The 21,668-nt window shown below is 43.9% G+C and overlaps 1 protein-coding gene across 4 annotated transcripts in view; it reads left to right on the plus strand.

Moving 5' to 3' along the window:
- The window catches only part of TNS3 (tensin 3), a 403,696-nt gene that overhangs the window by 199,850 nt on the left and 182,178 nt on the right, over window positions 1-21,668 (plus strand). For all 4 annotated transcript variants that reach the window (XM_073678347.1, XM_073678348.1, XM_073678349.1 and 1 more), the window contains 4 exons: window positions 978-1,089; window positions 16,300-16,337; window positions 17,878-17,916; window positions 21,356-21,397. In XM_073678347.1, the coding sequence (XP_073534448.1) occupies window positions 978-1,089; window positions 16,300-16,337; window positions 17,878-17,916; window positions 21,356-21,397 (231 nt within the window). The remainder of the gene's footprint in view (window positions 1-977; window positions 1,090-16,299; window positions 16,338-17,877; window positions 17,917-21,355; window positions 21,398-21,668) is intronic.

The raw sequence follows: 21,668 nt of genomic DNA on the forward strand, positions 1-21,668 counted from the left end.
GGGAGTAAAGTCCACACTGTGCTCTCACAATACAATCTCTTCATTCTAGTGAGAGACCAGACTGAGGGTAAATTCAATGACATGGTTTTTAGATCGTATCTGCAGAGAAAGAAGGTCATGAAAAGTAAACTGATATGTATTTGTTGGAAATCTACACATATGAAATGTGTATTTTGATTGTTTTCTTACTTGTTATAATCTTCAATATTATTGATGCCTTTACCTCTTATTGCCACGACCTGTTTTTCCACCATTGTATATCTGTGTATCATGTGTAATTATTTTATGTGTAAGGGTGCTTTCACATTGCAATTCGGCACTCGTTTGGTGGCCCAATCGGGGCTTACATCTGAACCCCTCACAAAACAAGATTCGGACGTATGCGCCAACAGGGCCATAGACTATAATGGTGTCGGCAGAGTGAATGTGTGCTCTGCCGTGCATAATTTTCGGGCATATACGCCTGCTGGATGCGGACTCAGACGCAGTCTACTACTACTACGAATCCTGTTTTGTAGGGGGTTCTGACTTAAGCCCCGTCAAATCCACCGAATGGGTGCTGCAACACATTATGAAAGTACCCAGAGGATTTAAAAGTAACACAATAAATCTATCCTTACAAAAACCCTAAATATTTTGGGGTGTCTAGTTGGCACGTTTGTTTTGCCGTAAATATTTAAGTTTTCCTCTGGGTAGCTGCTTATTAGAATAGTCAAAAAATACCTGCATCTCCGAAACTGTAAATCATTGCTCCATACTGTTTATTGCACGGGATGATTTATAAGTTGGGGCATCTAAAAAGCCATCGCCTCAGTTTAATTTTTTGTACTAATTATTTACCATTGTTTTGTCCAAGTTTTTTACTACAGCGCATCTCTACATATCGTCCATATTTTGTATGTTTTCTTTTAAGATGATTATTTTATGTTCAGAAGCTTACATTAACTATTGTGTTGTGTTTGTGTCTTGTTTTGCAGCCAGAAGACATTGCTGCAAGCTCTCACACTTTTAAGCAGAAGTATTTTAGGAAGTCAAAGCCTTGTTCAGTCTGCAAGCAACCTGTGAGTGACCAGGGAATATCATGCCGAGGTATTGAGTTACTAATCAGCATTTGTTTGGCCTGTAGATCAAATCGTTCTCATTGGGTAGTAAAACCCTTTATAGCTTACGTGCATATGCCTGGCTATATGTGATTGACTGGATCTATTAATGATGACAATGAAGAACGGTGAACTGAATTGTAATTTGTCAACATGTGTAATGTGTGGGCAATATATAATTAAACAATCTTAGGATAACTTCCCTTGGGTTAGTAATACTTCATAAGCAAAATGACTACACAAAATAACTAGGAACATGTAGTCCTCAGGAGTAGCCATTAAGTGACATATACTGAGAGATGTTTAAGAATAGCAAGGGATGAGGAATGTGTCCATAATTGTCATCAATTAGAATATATGTTATGTGTTGCACCGAATGCCGGTGCTACATATCTATATAAGTATGGCATATCTTACGCAGGTATGGCTGAGAGCCCAGGCTGGCAGAAAAATAGGGCGTGTTTCACATGGTTATAAGCTTCCTTTCCAAGGGGAGGTTGTGTGTGAGGCCTAACAGGACCTTTTTGTACCCATAGTAACCGGCCACATGGTATCCTTGAGCTGCCTATTAGCGCTGCCTGTCTGGCGCACGCGCACCACGCTGGCTGCGTCACTCGGCCACCCCAGCCACCAAGTCCCAGGCGTACATGCGCAGGAGTTTGGGAAGGTTTCCATAGCTCCCGATCACGCGCAGCAGAGATAGAGATGCCGGGCGTCGTCGAGCGATCACGGGAGGCGAAGCGCGCATGCTCACCGCAGCGCAACTAATACACTATGTTGGAAGGGAAAGCTAATACAAGAATACAATGGTGGAAAACTTGGGTAGTGGAAAAAAGCAGGGTACAACAGAACAAGATTGCATATGCGCAACATGGTGATAACATCCAATGAACTGAAGCATTTGCATTTAAATCATTTTTGCCAGGATGATACTGAATAGTTAATTTAGTACCACATCAGTGGTAGTTTCATAGGCCGAAGGAGGGCATCATTTAAGGCATGGAAAACTAAAGAAAAGTGTGAGCAAAAAGTGAGAATGAATTAATAAAATACACAACAGACATGCATAAAACCCAATTTAAAAGAAATTAAATATGGAGGGGTCACTCTAAGGCTAGCTAACTAAAAGATGATACTGTGTGAGGGAGGAGTGAATCACCATCATCTACAGAAGGAGGAGAAGTTGAGAGATTCATTCAACCCGTTGGGTGATATCGTATGTAGTATTACAATTAGTGATGAGCGAACACTAAAATGCTCGGGTGCTCGTTGCTCGGGTCGAGCAAATTGGAATACTCGGGTGCTTGAGTAAGTCTATGGGAAACTCGAGCATTTTTCAGGCGGCTCCCCCCGACTGTCTGCAGAGGGCCTAAAAATTGCCCAAATCGATGGTAACAGTGCTCAAATGACATGGGAACAGCATGGGGAAGACCCCTGGAACCATTTCTGACTCCCAAGTCACTGCTGTCAACAACGTTGTCAAAGGTATTACGCCACTTTTACGGACTCACAATAAAACATACAAAAACGAAACCAAAATGGATTTTCCTGGGAAATATGTTAAGGAACATCCTTTCCAGGGTAATGACTTGTATATAAGGCAAAATAAATAATCAAAAACAAAAATACACCTTCACACCTTGGGCTATGTTCACACGTAACGTTTTTGATGCGTTTTTGCACTTTTGCATTGCTTTCAACCAAGACAAATGCATTCACTGGGAAATGTCATTTTAACATTTTACAACCTTATCTGGCCATGTGGTGTGTGACACATCATCAGACACATGCATACAGTGCTGAAAAGACATGGGAACAGCATGGGGAAGACCTCTGGAAGCATTTCTGACTCCCAGGTCACTGCCTAAAAGTGTGCCCATCATAAGTCACCCTTGGCGCATGCGAAGATGCCTCCAGCCATGCACCTGTCGCTGCAGACTTGCAACAATCACTGTCCACGTCCTTGGCCCAGTGCCCAGTGCAGCATTCAGTTGTCCCTACCCCATTCCTTGGAATGTAAGCGCAAGTATGCAGCCAGCCACCCACCCTCCCACAAGCTGCAATACTATACTGCCAAATTTTTGACAGCTGCTTGCACATGAAATGTGGCCTTTTAGGCTCATGGAGACAATCTTATGGCAGTGGCGACCAGATATCCATACTCTGTTCCCAGCCGCCACTATTTTTCCCTGTATCGTCTCCGCCTTCCACAAGCACGGGTCCCACAACATTACCCGTGCCCTCCCCAGTGCACTTACTGGGAAGGACCCCCTAACCGCAAACACGTGGACAGGTGAATGTGGCCAGGGATGGTACAGAGCCAGTCCACAGCTTTTTTTGCTGTGTTGTATTTCACCACAGCCATATTCTCTACTTTGGTGAAAGGACTTGGGAAACCATATCTACCCAGCTGTCATTTCTCCCAGGAAGTCCTCTAAAGCTGCTTTCACTTGCAATGTGGCCTTTTAGGCTCGTGGAGGCTAAAGCTGCTTTCATTTGAAATGTGTCCTTTTAGGCTCGTGGAGGCGGAAGCTTTTCATAACCTCATGCTGGCGGCGGCTGGGTGTCCATACTCGGTCCCCAGCCGCCACTATTTCTCTCGGTATCTTCTCCGCCTTCCACAAGCACGGGTCCCACAACATTACCCGTGCCCTCCCCAGTGCACTTACTGGGAAAGACCGCCTAACCACAAACACGTGGACAGGTGAATCTGGCCAGGGACGGTACCGAGCCGGTCCACAGCTTTTTTTGCTGAGTTGTATTTAGCTCGGTGAAAGGACTGGCATAGAGGGAAACCGAATCTACTCTGGGTGTCATTTCTCCCAGGAAGTCCTTTAATGCAGCTTGTTGCAGAAGCAATGGCAGGCCGTCCAACATCAACTTTCACTTGTCGGTGGTGCTTTGACACACACACATCTTTCTTTGCGCATTTAATTTCATGACTGTAGAGTTGGGCAATGGCCTGATCTGCAATGCGGTTTGAGAAATAACATGCATAAGCACGTCCGATCCACATTAAAAAAGCAGCCATAGAATGTCCGGGAACCTTCCCCCACACTTTTCTTAGCCAGGACTGCTTCTCGGCAGGGTTGGACGGTCCCACCAGAGAATCCTCTGGTGTGCCTTGGCTTCTACCTCAGGAGAGTTCATGATAGCATTAACTTTGCAAATGCTATGGGGCTCTTGAGCATGGGAGAAAGGTGAGCCCTCAGAATCAAATCCTCTGGTGGGCGCAATGTTTTTCAATCTGAAACAGCTTCTCAGTGGGAGTTGTATTTCACCACAGCCATATTCTTTAGCTCGGTGAAAGGACTGGCATAGAGGGAAACCGTATCTACTCCGGCTGTCATTTCTCCGTCACCAGGTTCCTCCCATTCTCACACACGGCCATACCTGCCTGTATATTCAGCGGTGAGAGCCACAGATCAGGCTGCTGTTACAGCTTTCAACAACTCTGCAGCGCTGGGCGGTTTGTTACCTAAGCATTAAGCATGTTATCTTCAGCACAGCCTGTTGCCGCTTGACCAAGGCAGTGCTGTCAGCTTGTGACTGATGTGGTCATTTTGGAGATGAAGGAGGAGGTGCATGAGCTGAACAATGTGATTACATTGAGGTTAAATTGGTGACGCTGTTTTTTATACTAAAGAAAGATCCTATTGTTTTTTTTTTTTTTTTTTTACGTTATTTTTTTAAGACCAATGCATTTACCGAGAAATGTCATTTTAACATTTTACAACCTTATCTGGCAATGTGGTGTGTGACGCATCATCAGACACATCCTGTTTTATTTATGATGGAGGGACTCTGAAAGTCATAAAGCCTATTTTTATAGGGCCATCAGATGGCCCTTACTATTCTTAAAAGGCCAGCAGTCGGCCCTCGCTATTGTTAGAGAGCCATAAGCCGGCTATGCTTTGTTGTTCCCATTATTAACAAGTGGGTCTCCTATACTATTATTGCGTATGCAGTGACTGCAAGGGCTGCCAAAAATTTGGACGCAACCCAATACCCCTTTGAAGAGACATAGAGGAGCGTCTCAGTAAAAAAAATGTTCCCATTATAAAGGAGCAGGTCTCCTATAGTGGTAATGCCCATGCTGTGACTGCAAGGGCTGCCAAAATTTGGGAAAAACCCCACTAAGAATTTAAAGACCCACAGAGCAGGGCCACAGTAACGACAAATTCTCATTAGAAAGGAGAGGGTCTCCCATAGTGTTGGCCTATGCCGTGAATGCAAGGGCTGTCAAAAATTGGGAGGCACTCCAATAACCCTTGGAAGAGACGTGGAGTAGGGCCTCATAAAAAAAATGTTCCCATTAGAAAGGAGCGGGTCTCCTATACTTGGAATGCCCATGCACTAAGTGTATGGGCTGACAAACCCCTGGGGTGTATACATGAACATACTGTATAATTTTTTTTTTTTACAGGCATCATAAACACCCTTTAAAAAAATGATGTGGGTGTTGAATCACAGACCACGGTCACCCTGGTGATATGGTGGTGGAGAATGAGGATGAGGAGAAGGAGGAGGATTAGAGCAAATAGCCAAAATCAGGAAGCGTATACCCATGTGTGGGTGTGAAGAGGTGCATGGGAATACACCTCCCAAAAAAAAGACGCTGGATTTGAGTTTATGTTACGCTGCTATCATTCGGTGGTGTTGAGAAGTCTGGCCCAATCCAGTCCTTGTTCATTTTCATTCAGAAAACGTTCAGAGTCAGCCTGTCAGCATTTTCAGTTGACAGGCAGATGCGCTTATCAGTTATAATTCTACCAGCGGCACTAAAAACCCGCTCTGATAAAAAGCTAGCGGCAGGGCAGCCCAGGACCTCCAAGGCGTAGAGATCCAGTTCATTCCACGTATCCAGCTTGGATACCCAATAATTAAAAGGCACAGAGGAATCACGGAGGACGTTGGTATGGTCGGCAAGGTACTCTCTCAGCATCTTCCCAAACTTTGCACTCCTTGTGAGAGTATCCGCACCTCAGGGCCTGTGCGATGGGAGGGTCTGAGAAAACTGTCCCAGAACTTTGACAGTGTTCCCCTGCCTCTCCTGGATTGCATTTGTGTCTCTCTCGCCTGTACTCCTTGGTTGTCCAACGAACTGTGACCTCTGCCGCCAGCGTTTTCAGATGCAAATTTTTTTAATAGTTCCGCAACAAGAGCCTTCTGGTACAGCCCCATTTTTGTAGACCTGTCCGCCTCAGAAATAAGAGATATAAAGTTCTACTTGTAGCATGGGTCTAGAAGTGTCACCAACCAGTAATGACGGTTACCCAAAATTTTGAGAACACGAGGGTCATCGGAAAGATAGCGTAACATAAACTCAGCAATGCGTGCCAGACTGCTAACAGGCAAGACTTCCGTGTCCTCACCAAGAGGATGACTGACCATGCTCTCCTCCTCCTCTCTGTCCTCTGGCCATCCACGCTGAATAGACGGTATGACAGTTGTGCAGGTAGTACCGTCTATAGCACATGAAACTAGCTCCTGTTCTTCCTCCTCCTCCTCTTCCTCATTGTCACCCAATCCATGTTGGGATGAGATGAGGCTGAGCTGTGTGTAATCACCCTGTATGGTTCCTTGCTCCGCAGGCAGTGCATCCTCTTTGATTGTGAGCAGAGAGCGTTTCAGAAGACAGAGAAGCGGGATGGTGACGCTAATTATGGCGTCATCGCCGCTCACCATCTTGGTGGAGTCCTCAAAGTTTTGGAGGATGGTACATATGTCTGACATGCATGTCCACTCCTAAGGTCTTATGTGTGGAGTCTGAACTGAATACCGACGGCCTTGTTGATGCTGGTAGTCAACAACTGCCCTTTTCTGCTCAGAAATCCTTCCCAACATCTGCAGTGTAGAGTTCCAACGCGTGGGGACATGACATACCAGTCTGTGAGCCGGAAGCTGCAAACGCTGCTGAAGCACGGCAAGGGCGGCGGAAGATGTAGGTGAATTTCTAAAATGGGCGCACAGGCGGCGTACTTTAACAAGCAAATCCAGCAGCTCCGGGTAGGATTTGAGAAACCGCTGAACCACGAGGTTAAGCACATGGGCCAGGCATGGTACGTGTGCGAGCTCACCTCGCCTCAGAGCCGCCACCAGGTTCCCTGCCATTGTCACAAATGACCATGCCTGGCTGTAGGTTCAGCGATATGAACCACAGATCTGGCTGCTCTTTAAGAGCTGTCCACAACTCTTCAGCATTGTGCGGTTTGTCACCTAAGCATATTAGCTTCAGCACAGCCTGTTGCTGCTTGGCCGAGGCAGTGCTGCAGTGCTTCCAGCTTGTGACTTATGTGGTCATTTCGGAGATGGAGGCTGAAGAGGAGGAGTTTGAGGAGGATGAGGTGCAGGAGCTGTAGACTGTGGGGGCAACCCTGATTGACCTAGGGCACGCAATCCTTAACGTCGGGAGGACGTGTTCCATCCCATGGTCCGACTGGGTCCCGGCTTCCACTATGTTAACCCAGTGTGCCGTCAGCGAGATGTACCGTCCCTGCCCACAAGCACTTGTCCACGTGTCCTTGGTTAGGTGGACTTTCCCGGTAACTGCGTTGTTGAGGGCACGGATAATGTTTTGGGACACGTGCTTGTTTAATGCGGGGACGGCACACCGGGAGAAATAGTGGCGGCTGGGGACCGAGTACCGAGGGACGGCCGCCGCCATCAGGTTGCGGAATGCTTCCGTCTCCACGAGCTTAAAAGGCAACATTTCGTGTGCAAGTAGTTGTGAAATGTGGGAATTTTGTACTGTGGCCTGTGGGGCGTTGGCTGCGCACTTGTGCTTGCGTTCCAAGGACTGGGGTATGGACAACTGAACGCTGCACTGGGACAAGGACGTGGATGTGCTTCCTGTTGCTGCTACTTGAGTGTGCAACGACAGGTGCAGGGCAGGAGGCATCTTCGCATGCACCATGGAAAGGGGATTGGCTTGCATGCCCAACAGCGGAAGAAGCAATGGTGTCACCCGCACACACTGTTATTGGACTCTGGGGTTCAGCCGACAAAGTCAGGTGCTTTGCTGCCATGTGCCTGATCATGCTGGTGGTGGTGGTCAGGCTGGTCTTTTTGCCACCCCTGCTGATGCTGGCCTGGCAGGTGGTGCAAATGGCCTTTTTGGAGTTATCGACAGAGTCTTCAAAAAACTACCAGACTCGGGAAGACCTAACAGTTGTACTGGCAACTTCCTTAATGTTGGTGTTATGGGGTACGGTTGCCTGCCTTCTTTCAGCTGCCATCACACTGCTTCTTCCTACCTGTTGGGTTGCTCTGCCTCCCTCCCCCTGTGTGCTGCTGTCCTCGCTTTGCGTGTCCTCCTGCCATGTTCGGTCAATTACTATATTATCCACCACCTCGTATTCCTCTTCCGAACTCTGGTCCTCCTCCTGACTTTCTGGCAATTGTGTCTCATCATTGTCCACCTCTTGGGACACTTTCTCACCGTCGCCTTCTTGTGACCGTGGCTGATCAATTATTTGGGCATCGCTACATGCGATCTCCTCTTGCCCCGCTTCAAGTGGACCGGGCGAGAGGCCCGAATCTATAAATAGGAAAGTGAACAGCTCTTCGGAGTGTCCAATTGTGGGATCAGTTGTCTCTGAGCACTCTGCATGATGGGAGGAAGAGGTTCAGGGTGAGGAATATGCGGTCCAGACGCACAGCTACTGAGACTTGACCATGTGAAATACAAGGTGGTGGTGGTGGTGGTGGTGGTGGTGGCTAAGTGACTGGAAGCATTATCTGCTATCCAACCAATAACCTTTTGACACTGCTCTGTGTTCATTAGTGGTGTTCTGCGGTCCCCTATTAATTGGGACAGGAAGGTCGAGCGAGAAGATGTGGGTGTTTGTTGTGGCACAATTTCAGCTTGTCCACGGCCTCGGCCTCTGCATGCACCATCATCACCATCACGTCCAGTTCCCCGTCCCTTGCCACGTGCCTTGCCCATTTTAAATTGAGGACAATATCTTCCACGCTCACAACAAATGACTGAATTTGGAGCGAACTTATATGTGATCCGTGTGATGGAGAAACCTCTGTTTTAAATATCTGACCTGTAGGTAACTATTTTGAACAGCAAACTGGTGTCAATTGCTTCACTGACACACTGAAACAAATTTTTAATGGAGGTCAGAAATGGCAGTATTTTCTGACAACGTATATGTGATCCGTGTGATGGAGAAAACAGTTTTAAATCGCTGGATTTTTAGCGATGTAATATGGAAAGGACCTGGCTGTATTTTGCAGTGCCAACAAGCAAATGGTGCAGAAAAACGGTGTTCTCTGGATTGCTTTTTAAGCAAATAATGAGGATTAAGATCCAAAAAAAAATTATTCCTGAGACCTGGGCCTTTGTCTAGAAATATCGAACAGCAGCTGAAGGCAGAACTGGAATGGAGCCTCTTGTGCTATATGCACTGCAGTCTGCTATTTACCCTGCCTGCTTGCCTACATACACTGCCTGCCTGATATCTCTGCAGATAGATTAGTCCTCAGAGGGACTGTTAGTCTAGATGGATATGTGTCTCTAATATACACTGCTCAAAAAAAATAAAGGGAACACTGAAACAACAGAATATAACTCCAAGTAAATCAAACTTCTGTGAAATCAAACTGTCCTCTTAGGAAGCAACACTGATTGACAATCAATTTCACATGATGTTGTGCAAATGGAATAGACAATAGATGGAAATTATTGGCAATTATCAAGGCGCACTCCATAAAGGAGTGGTTCTGCAGGTGGGGACCACAGACCACATCTCAGTACCAATGCATTCTGGCTGATGTTTTGGTCACTTTTGAATGTTGGTTGTGCTTTCACACTCATGGTAGCATGAGACGGACTCTACAACCCACAGAAGTTGCTCAGGTAGTGCAGCTCATCCAAGATGGCACATCAATGCGAGCTGTGGCAAGAAGGTTTGCAGTGTCTGTCAGAGTAGTGTCCAGAGACTGGAGGCGCTACCAGCTGACAGGCCAGTACACCAGGAAACGTGGAAGGGGCCGTATTAGGGCAACAACCCAGCAGCAGGACCGCTACCTCCGCCTTTGTGCAAGGAGGAACAGGAGGAGCACTGCTAGAGCCCTGCAAAATTACCTCCAGCAGGCCACAAATGTGCATGTGTGTGCACAAACGGTTAGAAACCGACTCCATGAGGGTGGTATGAGGGCCCAACGTCCACAGATGGGGGTTGTACTCACAGCCCAACACCGTGCAGGATGCTTGGCATTTGCCACAGAACACCAGGATTGGCAAAGTCGCCACTGGCGCCCTGTGCTCTTCACAGATGAAAGCAGGTTCCCACTGAGCACGTGACAGAGTCTGGAGATGCCGTGGAGAGCGATCTGCTGCCTGCAACATCCTTCAGCATGACCAGTTTGGCAGTGAGTCACTAATGGTGTGGGGTGGCATTTGTTTGGAGGGCCGCAGAGCCCTCCATGTGCTCGCCAGAAGTTGCCTGACTGCCATTAGGTACAGAGATGAGAACCTTGTGAGACCATAAGCTGGTGCGGTTGGCCCTGGTTTCCTGCTAATGCAGGACAATGCCAGACCTCATGTGGCTGGAGTGTGTCAGCAGTTCCTGCACGATGAAGGCATTGAAGCTATGGACTGGCCCGCCCGTTCCCCAGATCTGAATCCGTTTGAGCACATCTGGGACATCATGTCTCGCTCCATCCACCAATGTCACGTTGCACCACAGACTGTCCAGGAGTTGGCCGATGCTTTAGTCCAGGTCTGGGAAGAGATCCCACAGGAGACCATCCGCAACCTCATCAGGAGCATGCCCAGGTGTTGTAGGGAGGTCATACAGGCACGTGGAGGCCACACACAATACTGAGCCTCATTTTGACTTGTTTTAAGGACATTACATCAAAGTTGGATCAGCCTGTAGTGTGTTTTTCCACTTTAATTTTGGGGGTGTCTCCAAATCCCGGCCGCCATTGGTTAATAAATTAGATTTCCATTGATGATTTTTGTGTGATTTTGTTGTCAGCACATTCAACTTTGTACAGAACAAAGTATTCAATGAGAATATTTCATTCATTCAGATCTAGGATGTGTTATTTGAGTGTTCCCTTTACTTTTTTGAGCAGTGTGTGTGTGTGTGTGTGTGTATGTATGTATGTATGTGTATATATGTATATATATATGTATATATGTATATATATATATATATATATATATATATATATATATATATATATATATATATATATATATATATATATATATATATATATATATATATATATATATATATATATATATATATATATATGTGTGTATGTATGTGTGTGTGTATGTATATGTGTATATATATATATATATATATATATAATATATATTAGTACAGACCAAAAGTTTGGACACACCTCATTTAAAGATTTTTCTATATTTTCATGACCATGAAAATTGCACATTCACACTGAAGGCATCAAAACTATGAATTAACACATGTGGAATTATATACTTAACAAAAAAGTGTGAAACAACTGAAAATATGTCTTATATTCTAGGTTCTTCAAAGTAGCCACATTTTGCTTTGATGACTGCTTTGCACACTCTTGGCATTCTCTTGATGAGCTTCAAGAGGTAATCACCGGAAATGGTCTTCCAAGAATCTTGAAGGAGTTCCCAGAGATGCTTAGCACTTGTTGGCCCTTTTGCCTTCACTCTGCGGTCCAGCTCACTCCAAACCATATCGATTGGGTTCAGGTCTGGTGACTGTGGAGGCCAGGTCATCTGGCGTAGCACCCCATCACTCTCCTCCTTGGTAAAATAGCCCTCACACAGCCTGGAGGTGTGTTTGGGGTCATTGTCTTGTTTAAAAATAAATGATGGTCCAACTAAAGGTAAACCAGATAGAATAGCATGCTGCTGCAAGATGCTGTGGTAGCCATGCTGGTTAAGTATGCCTTCAATTTTGAATAAATCCCCAACAGTCTCACCAGCAAAGCACCCCCACACCATCACACCTTCTCCTCCATGCTTCACGGTGGGAACCAGGCATGTAGAGTCCACCCTTTCACCTTTTCTGCGTCGCACAAAGACACGATGGTTGGAACCAAAGATCTCAAATTTGGACTCATCAGACCAAAGCACAGATTTCCACTGGTCTAATGTCCATTCCTTGTGTTCTTTAGCCCAAACAAGTCTCTTCTGCTTGTTGCCTGTCCTTAGCAGTGGTTTCCTAGCAGCTATTTTACCATGAAGGCCTGCTGCACAAAGTCTCCTCTTAGCAGTTTTTGAAGAGATGTGTCTGCTGCTAGAACTTTGTGTGGCATTGACCTAGTCTCTAATCTGAGCTGCTGTTAACCTGCGATGAGCTGCTATTAACCTGCGATTTCTGAGGCTGGTGACTCGGATAAACTTCTCCTCAGAAGCAGAGGTGACTCTTGGTCTTCCTTTCCTGGGGCGGTCCTCATGTGAGCCAGTTTCTTTGTAGCGCTTGATGGTTTTTGCAACTGCACTTGGGAACACTTTCAAAGTTTTCCCAATGTTTCGGACTGACTAGCCTTCAAGTAATGATGGCCACTCGTTTTTTCTTTACTTAGCTGCTTTTTTCTTGTCATAATAAAAATTCTAATTGTCTATTCAGTAAGACTATCAGCTGTGTATCCACCAGACTTCTGCACAACACAACTGATGGTCCCAACCCCATTTATAAGGCAAGAAATCCCACTTATTAAACCTGACAGGGCACACCATTGAAGTGAAGACCATTTCCGGTGACTACCTCTTGAAGCTCATCAAGAGAATGCCAAGAGTGTGCAAAGCAGTTATCAAAGCAAAAGGTGGCTACTTTGAAGAACCTAGAATATAAGACATATTTTCAGTTGTTTCACACTTTTTGTTAAGTATATAATTCCACATGTGTTAATTCATAGTTTTGATGCCTTCAGTGTGAATGTACAATTTTCATAGTTATGAAAATACAGAAAAATCATTAAATGAGAAGGTGTGTCCAAACTTTTGGTCTGTACTATATATAGAAAAATATTAAATTTTTCACTCTGTTTCATTGCAGCCATTCGTTAAATTCTAAAAAGTTCATTTATTTTTCTCATTAAAGTACACTCTGCGCCCCATCTTGACTGAAAAAAAACAGAAATGTAGAAATTTTTGCAAATTTATTAAAAAGAAAAACTGAAATATCACATGGTCATAACTGGACATTTTGCTCAGACACTCATATGTAAGTCACATGCTGTCCATTTCCTTGTGATCCTCCTTGAGATGGTTATGCTCCTTCATTGGAGTCCAGCTGTGTTTAATTAAACTGATGGGACTTGATTTGGAAAGGCACACACCTGTCTATATAAGACCTCACAGCCCATGTCAGACCAAATGAGAATCAATTGTGGCAAGGCACAGATCTGGCCAAGGTTACAAAAGAAGTACTGCATTATTCAAGGTTCCTAAGAGCACAGTGACCTCCTTAAATGAAAGAAGTTAGGGACCACTAGAAGTCTTACTAGACCTGGCCTTCCAGCTAAACTGAGCAATCGTGGGAGAAGAGCCTTGGTGAAAGAGTTAAAGAAGAACCCCAAGATCACTGTAGCTGAGCTCCAGAGATGCAGTAGGGAGATGGGAGAAAGTTCCACAAAGTCAACTATCACTGCAGCCCTCCACCAGAGCTATGGCAGAGTGGCCCGACGGAAGCCTCTCCTCAGTGCAAGACATATGAAAGCCCGCATGGAGTTTGCTCAAAAACACATGAAGGACTCCCAGACTATGAGAAATAAGATTCTCTGGTCTTATGAGACGAATATGGAACTTTTTGGTGATAATTCTAAGCGGTATGTGTGGAGAAAACCAGGCACTGCTCATTACCTACCCAATACAATCCCAACAGTGGTGGCAGCATCATGCTATGGGGGTATTTTTCAGCTGCAGGGACAGGACGACTGGTTGCAATTGAAGGAAACATGAATGTGGCCAAGTACAGAGATATCATGGATGAAAACCTCTTCCAGAGTGCTTTGGACCTCAGATTTGGCTGAAGGTTCACCTTCCAACAAGACAATGACCTTAAGCACACAGCTAAAATAACAAAGGAGTGGCTTCAGAACAACTCTGTGACCATTCTTGACTGGGCCTGCCAGAGCCCTGACCTAAACCCAATTGAGCATCTCTGGAGAGCCCTGAAAATGCCTGTCCATCAACGTTCACCATCCAACCTGACGGAACTGGAGAGGATCTGCAAGGAAGAATGGCAGAGGATCCCCAAATCCAGGTGTGAAAAACTTGTTGCATCATTCCCAAGAAGACTCATGGCTGTACTAGCTCAAAGGGTGCTTCTACTCAATACTGAGCAAAGGGTCTGAATACTTAGGACCATGCTTTTATTTTTTTAATAAATTTGCAAAAATTTCTATATTTCTTTTTTTATTCAGTCAAGATGGGGCGCAGAGTGTACTTTAATGAGAAAAAAAAAAGAACTTTGTAGAATTTACCAAATGGCTGCAATGAAACAAAGAGTGAAAAATTTAAAGGGGTCTGAATACTTTCCGTACCCACTGTGTGTGTGTGTGTGTGTGTGTGTGTGTGTGTGTGTGTACTGCTCAAAAAAAATAAAGCGAACACTCAAATAACACATCCTAAATCTGAATGAAGGAAATATTCTCATTGAATACTTTGTTCTGTACAAAGTTGAATGTGCTGACAACAAAATCACACAAAAATCATCAATGGAAATCAAATTTATTAACCAATGGAGGCCTGGATTTGGACACACTACAGGCTGATCCAACTTTGATGTAATGTCCTTAAAACAAGTCAAAATGAGGCTCAGTATTGTGTGTGGCCTCCACGTGCCTGTATGACCTCCCTACAACGCCTGGGCATGCTCCTGATGAGGTTACGGAGCGATACATGATGTCCCGGAGCGATACATGATGTCCCAGATGTGCTCAATCGGATTCAGGTCTGGGAACGGGCCAGTCCATAGCTTCAATGCCTTCATCTTGCAGGAACTGCTGACACACTCCAACCACATGAGGTCTAGAATTGTCCTGCATTAGGAGGAACCCAGGGCCAACCGCACCAGCATATGGTCTCACAAGGGGTCTGAGGATCTCATCTCGTTACCGAACGGCAGTCAGGCTACCTCTGGCGAGCACATGGAGGGCTGTGCGGCCCTCCAAAGAAATGCCACCCCACACCATTACTGACCCACTGCCAAACCGGTCATGCTGAAGTATGTTGCAGGCAGCAGATCGCTCTCCACGGCGTCTCCAGACTCTGTCACGTCTGTCACATGTGCTCAGTGTGACCCTGCTTTCATCTGTGAAGAGCACAGGGCGCCAGTGGCGACTTTGCCAATCCTGGTGTTCTGTGGCAAATGCCAAGCGTCCTGCATGGTGTTGGGCTGTCAGCACAACCCCCATCTGTGGACTTTGGGCCCTCATATCACCCTCATGGAGTCTGTTTCTAACCGTTTGTGCAGACACATGCACATTTGTGGCCTGCTGGAGGTAATTTTGCAGGGCTCTGGCAGTGCTCCTCCTGTTCCTCCTTGCACAAAGGCGGAGGTAGCGGTCCTGCTGCTGGGTTGTTGCCCTCCTACGGCCCCCTCCACGCCTCCTGGTGTACTGGCCTGTCTCCTGGTAGCGCCTCCAGCCTCTGGACACTATGCTGACAGACACAGCAAACCTTCTTGCCACAGCTCGCATTGATGTGCCATCTTGGATGAGCTTCACTACCTGAGCAACTTCTGTGGGTTGTAGAGTCCTTCTCATGCTACCACGAGTGTGAAAGCACAACCAACATTTAAAAGTGACCAAAACATCAGCCAGAAAGCATTGGTACTGAGATTTGGTCTGTGGTCCCCACCTGCAGAACCCCTCCTTTATTGAGGGTGTCTTGATAATTGCCAATAATTTCCAACTATAGTCTATACCATTTGCACAACAGCTTGTGAAATAGGAAGCAACACTGTTTGACAATCAAAGTGGACAGTTTGATTTCATTTCACAGAAGCTTGATTTACTTTTAAGTGTTCCCTTTATCTTTTTGAGCAGTGTGTGTGTGTGTGTGTGTGTGTGTGTGTGTGTGTGTGTGTGTGTGTATGTCGAGCAGTCTTCTAAAAATGTTTTCTTCTGTAAAATATCTGATGACTAAACTATGTAAGACTGTAAAGTGTGGTCTATTCTTAATAGATAGCAATAATAACCTAACATGTGTGTTTTCTTCTAGTGTGCAAGTGTTTCTGTCACAAGCAATGTGAAGTAAAGGTAGGTGCCCGCTTCTAGTTCATCTCTATGTATGCGGAGCTGAAGTTAGATTATGGACTTTGCAGAACTCGTAGCTGCAGCCTCTTACCACCCCACCCCCAAACATTTCCTTCCTATTATTTATTTTGTATATTGTATCTTATGATGATTTTAGGTCAAATAGTATGATAAGGATCATGCAATATTTCTCAAGCGCATAAGTTAGGATGAAAAAGTGAAAAGATGTCTAAGGTTACGGTCAGGGGAGATAAGGTGGTCAGTGGTCTTCTTCACAGTCTTCATACGTCCCATATAATGTGCGCTGCTGTGAATAGTCATGTACATAGCGCACAGCTTAGCAGAGCATTGTGAATTTATTCCCTACCAGGGCAATATTTCTATGGACTCCAGATGTTTCCCTTGTTATGGAGGTTTCTTATCACCATACAAGATGTTTAGAAGATGCCAAGTGACATGTTTTCCTTCTAGCTGTCTTTTATAAACTGGACTAAGGACAGGAACTATATTGTTACTATGGAAGGTCATGAAATGTGTTTCCATAATGTTCAATCTATAGTACTGTCTGGTATCTTTTTCTCTATTTACAATGTAAGACATAAGCTGTTGCTTGGTCATGTTCAAAATGGCATCTTATGTGTGGGCAAGATATTTTATAGCAGAAGGAGTTGATCAGATTGATATACATTTTTGTGGGAAAAGATTCCGTAAATCTTGCATTTTATTCATTGACATCCCTGCTGAATTTGCATAGGAGTCCAGTGGGCGGTCCTACACAGTGATTACCTGTATGGCTGTGCATGCAGAGATAGCTGTCAATCACTGAGTAGGACTGCCCACTGGACTCCTATGCATACTCACCAGGGATGTCAATGAATAAAATACAAGTTTTACTGAATCTTTTTCAACAAAGCTATATATCTTTCTCCTCAGCTCATACCATGTTGTACTCCGATCAGACGGCATATACAATGCAAGTTTCCCTTTAAACAGGTTTTACCTGGATCTAGTGAATTATAATCCTGATTTAGTTTGACTATCTAGGAGCAAAAGCAAGTCTGTATCTCCATGTTCATTCCTGATCGCACACAATTGTGGTCACGGCTCTGACATACACAGCCCGCCTTATACCCTACAGCAGGCCGGCTAGACACAGACATCTGCTTCCATTCAGTGTTAGGTGCTGTGGATTGATTCCAGATCCTGGCTGTACCGGAGCCAGTGGTTTTGGTAAGCTGAGGCTGATTGTTCACAAGGCCAAATTATTTAGAATAAATAGCACTGAGTGTATCATGTTACACGGCAGAAGTTCTTACTAGGAAGGAAAGTAGAAATCTGACCTGCTGAACGCCGTTGCATCAGATTAATGGAGGTAGGCAAAGCCGCCTAATAGAAATAGTAGGATTTAATCATTACAATCTTGGATGCCGCAAGGCATTGTGTAATATAACTCTGCTCTATATAGAAATGAAAAGAGCAGTATTAAGATAACGGAGTTTCTTTATCTATGAGAATTATTAGGTATGCTTTTTTTTTCATTTAGGTGGTGACTCCATGTTCTTTTCCGTTAAATTATGAGTTGGTAAGTGCGTAATTATTATTACTATTATTATTATTATTGTTATTATTTATAAACAGAAAACCTTTGGGATATTTATTCACCATTCTAATACCTCTAGAAAACCATGAAGAATGAGGGAAAAATTAGAGGAATAGAAAAAGAAAGCTGTATTCTATGAGAACAATTGTGCTACACACGTCTGTGCGGACATGCTACAAAAGCAACACGTGGCTGCGTTGTAATATTGAAAAATTGCTCTGACTCCATTGTGGTCTTAAAGAGAACCTTTCACAAATTTTAGCATTATAAACTGCACATAATGGAAGGAATGTAGATACAAATATTTTTTTTGCCTCCACTCCTCTTTTCCTATTGGTCAATTGGGCATTTAATTCATTTCAACTGTGGAGATGGGTACTCTAAACCCACTGTGACGTTGTACAAAGGGATGAAGGACTAGATGCCCACAGTTCTGACCAAAATGGAAAGCCTATAGAGTAGGTCAAATATGTACCATATGCTTTTAAAGACAATAAAAGTTAGGGATAAAATAGAATTTTTATTCTGTCTTTAAAAGCATATGGCAGTAGTTGCAAATGAGGTAGATGAATCAAGCAACGTTTCGGCCATGATAGGCCTTTCTCAAGCCAAAATTACAAATTACAAAAAGTCAGCCATAACATGTTCCCATGTATCTCTATGAGAAGTTTTTTGGTGCCTCGGATTTCCTTAATAACAGGGAATGCCAGGAGGGAGCCGTGATCTCGCGAGCTCATATGAGACAGATGCTGACAACATGACACATCTTATTTGAAATCTTGAAGATATGCATAATTTTCAATTTAATGATGACCTGTCATATGACCATGTAGCCCTAAACTCATGCCTGTCACTGATGCAGAGATTGTTAGGCAAGATCTGCATTCGTTTGTATGAGTTGTGCTGAGAATGTGCTGTGGATTTGCAGATTTTGTGAAGAGAATCTGCAGCATTAGTTAATATGTTGTGGTGTTTAAAATCACATGTCAATTTCCATTGGGGAAAATTCGCAAAATGTGGATGAGATTTAGTAAAATTATGATTATTTATATGCATAATTAAAATATCATCTTTTATGTTTGAGGGTGCAACAGATTAGGGGCTCATACCATCTGGTGCACAGCCTGTACAGGGTTGATATGAAGGTATTATCCCTTTGTTTGTATTCTAACAGAATCGGTCACAAAAAAACCTTATCTGTGAATGAAATCAAAGGCATATAGAGGTACAATAAAGGGCTTTATTCAGACGTCTGGGAATCACGTACTTGTTCTGTTTGTGTTTTCATGGATAGAACAAGTACCCATTAACGTTTATGATGCTGTTCACATCTGTGGGTTTTTTTTTCGGACTGTATGTTCTCCAAAAAGTTTCAGAGACCTGTCCGTTTTTGAGCATAGTAACTGATCAAAATTATCCATACATGAAAATCACGGACAGCACTCGGGAGAAGCTTTGGAATTGGTTTATATATTTTTTCATACGTGAAAAAAACTGATGGTAAAAACTGACCGAACATATGATGAAAAAAAAACTGATGATACTCAGACTGTTCTTTGCGTATGTGAAAAATCATGGATGTGTATTTTCAACATTTTTTTTTAAATTGAGGTAAAATTGCAGCGGTTTTATAGCAATTTCCAAAAATTGCGTAAAAAGACTCCATTGCTTCATGTAAATGTGGCGTAATATGGCCATGTGCATGAAGCCTTCATCCAATCTATATATTAGTAGATTATGGATTGTAGTTGAATAAATGAGACCACTAATAGAGATCATAGGTTGTAGAGATCATAATGGCGACAAGTAGCACTCTGGGTCGCTGCAGCTAAGAATAATGATGTGCCATGCACAAGTCTATTGTTTTCATCTGGATTCCTAATATTCCACATCTATTGATGCTGCTCCTGTGACTATGATGGATGATTATTACTCTTACTGTGTATGCCAGTAATTGTGGCTAACAAACCTGGGCTATCCAAACCTTGATGTGAGGCAAGCGAGGGCGGGGGAGGTATGCCCGGACCCTGCTATTCAGCACTGCATGGTTTCCACATCTGGGAGTAATAACTTCTCAACCTTGTGAAGATTAATCTTCAGAATTGTCTGCAATGTGTATCTCAGCACTTACGGTATGTGAATGAACGTGCATCATTTTTTCCAAATTTATATTGGTATTTCTCAGAGTTTATCTCTGACCTTTATTTGTGAATGTGACGTTAATAACTATTCTTATCCAGCTACAGTTGTGCTCAAAAGTTTACAAAAAGGGCTACATGGTCGAGTTGCCAGAAGAATGCCATTACTGCGCAAATGCCACAAAGTATCTCGCCTACAATACGCCAAACAGCAGAGATAAGCCTAAAAACATCTGGAACAAGGTAATTTGGAGTGATGAGACCAAAATTGAACTTTTTGGCCACAACCATAAACGTTAAATTTGGAGAGAGGTCAACAAGGCCTATGATGAACGGAACACCATTCCTACTGTAAAGCACGGAGGTGGATCGCTGATGTTTTGGGGATGTGTGAGCTACAAAGGCACAGGAAGCTTCGGAAAAGTTGAAGGAAAGATGAATGCAGCACGTCATCAGAAAATACTGGAGGCAAATTTGCACTCATCCGCCCGGAAGCTGCGCATGGGACATACTTGGACATTCCAACATGACAACGATCCAAACCACAAGGCCAAGTCAACCTGTCACTAGCTACAGCAGAACAAAGTGAAGGTTCTGGAGTGGCCATCTCAGTCTCCTGACCTCAATATCATTGAGCCACTCTGGGCAGAACTCAAGCACGTAGTTCATGCTAAACAGCCCAGGAATTTACAGGAACTGGAGGCTTTTTGCCAAGAAACATGGGCAGCTTTACAACCTGAGAAATTAAAGAACCTCATCCACAACTACCAGAAAAGACTTCTAGCTGTCATTGATGTTAAAGGGGGGAATACACGGTATTAAGAACTGGGGTATGTGAACTGTTGATCAGGGCCATTTGAATGTCTTTGGTTGTCATTAAGATTTAAAAAGAGAAAACACAGTAGTTTGACAATAAATGGCTTCACCCAACCAATAACCATGAGTGGAGAAAAAGTTTTTTTTCGTTATCATTCATATTCTCTGAAACAAGGCCAAGAAAGCAAAAATTCTGCCAGGGTATGTAAACTTTTGAGCACAACTGTATGTGTGCCACTTCTCACTATTTTTTCTATTGCCAGAGCGATGTGTGTTATGGTCTTGTGACCAATACACATTATTACCTTCATTGGTGTAAAAGCTTTAGCTTACGCCGCCATAGACCAAATGGCTCCCGAGCTCCCACTTGTTCCTCTGTTATGAGACGGTCATCTTCCTTGTGTACAGACCTCGTGTTGTTTTGTTGCCCATTGTATATAATTGTGTTCTTTTATCTTCATTTGCAGCCTAACAAGTTGGAGGCATGCACAAATCATGTGACTGAATTGGTAGGTATTGTCTTTACACAAATCTAATTTGTAAATCTAAATTGTAAAGTGCTTGGACAAATAAACAACTTTGCACTTTAGCCCTTGTTGAAAATCCTCATAAGGATATGTGCACACAATGTCTTTTTCAGGCGGATTCTAAAAAACCTTTCAGAGAATGCTTAAAAGAGTGAAGATGTGCATTATGTGACTTGCTGTGCACATGTTCAGGCTTTTGAACGTCTTTTAAGCCCTTTAGGTTTCTAAAAACGCCAAGCGGTTAAAAGAAGTG

Source organism: Phyllobates terribilis, unplaced genomic scaffold, assembly GCF_046119375.1.
Source record: "Phyllobates terribilis strain yellow unplaced genomic scaffold, ASM4611937v1 Scaffold_4__5_contigs__length_816908805, whole genome shotgun sequence".
Taxonomy (NCBI): domain Eukaryota; kingdom Metazoa; phylum Chordata; class Amphibia; order Anura; family Dendrobatidae; genus Phyllobates; species Phyllobates terribilis.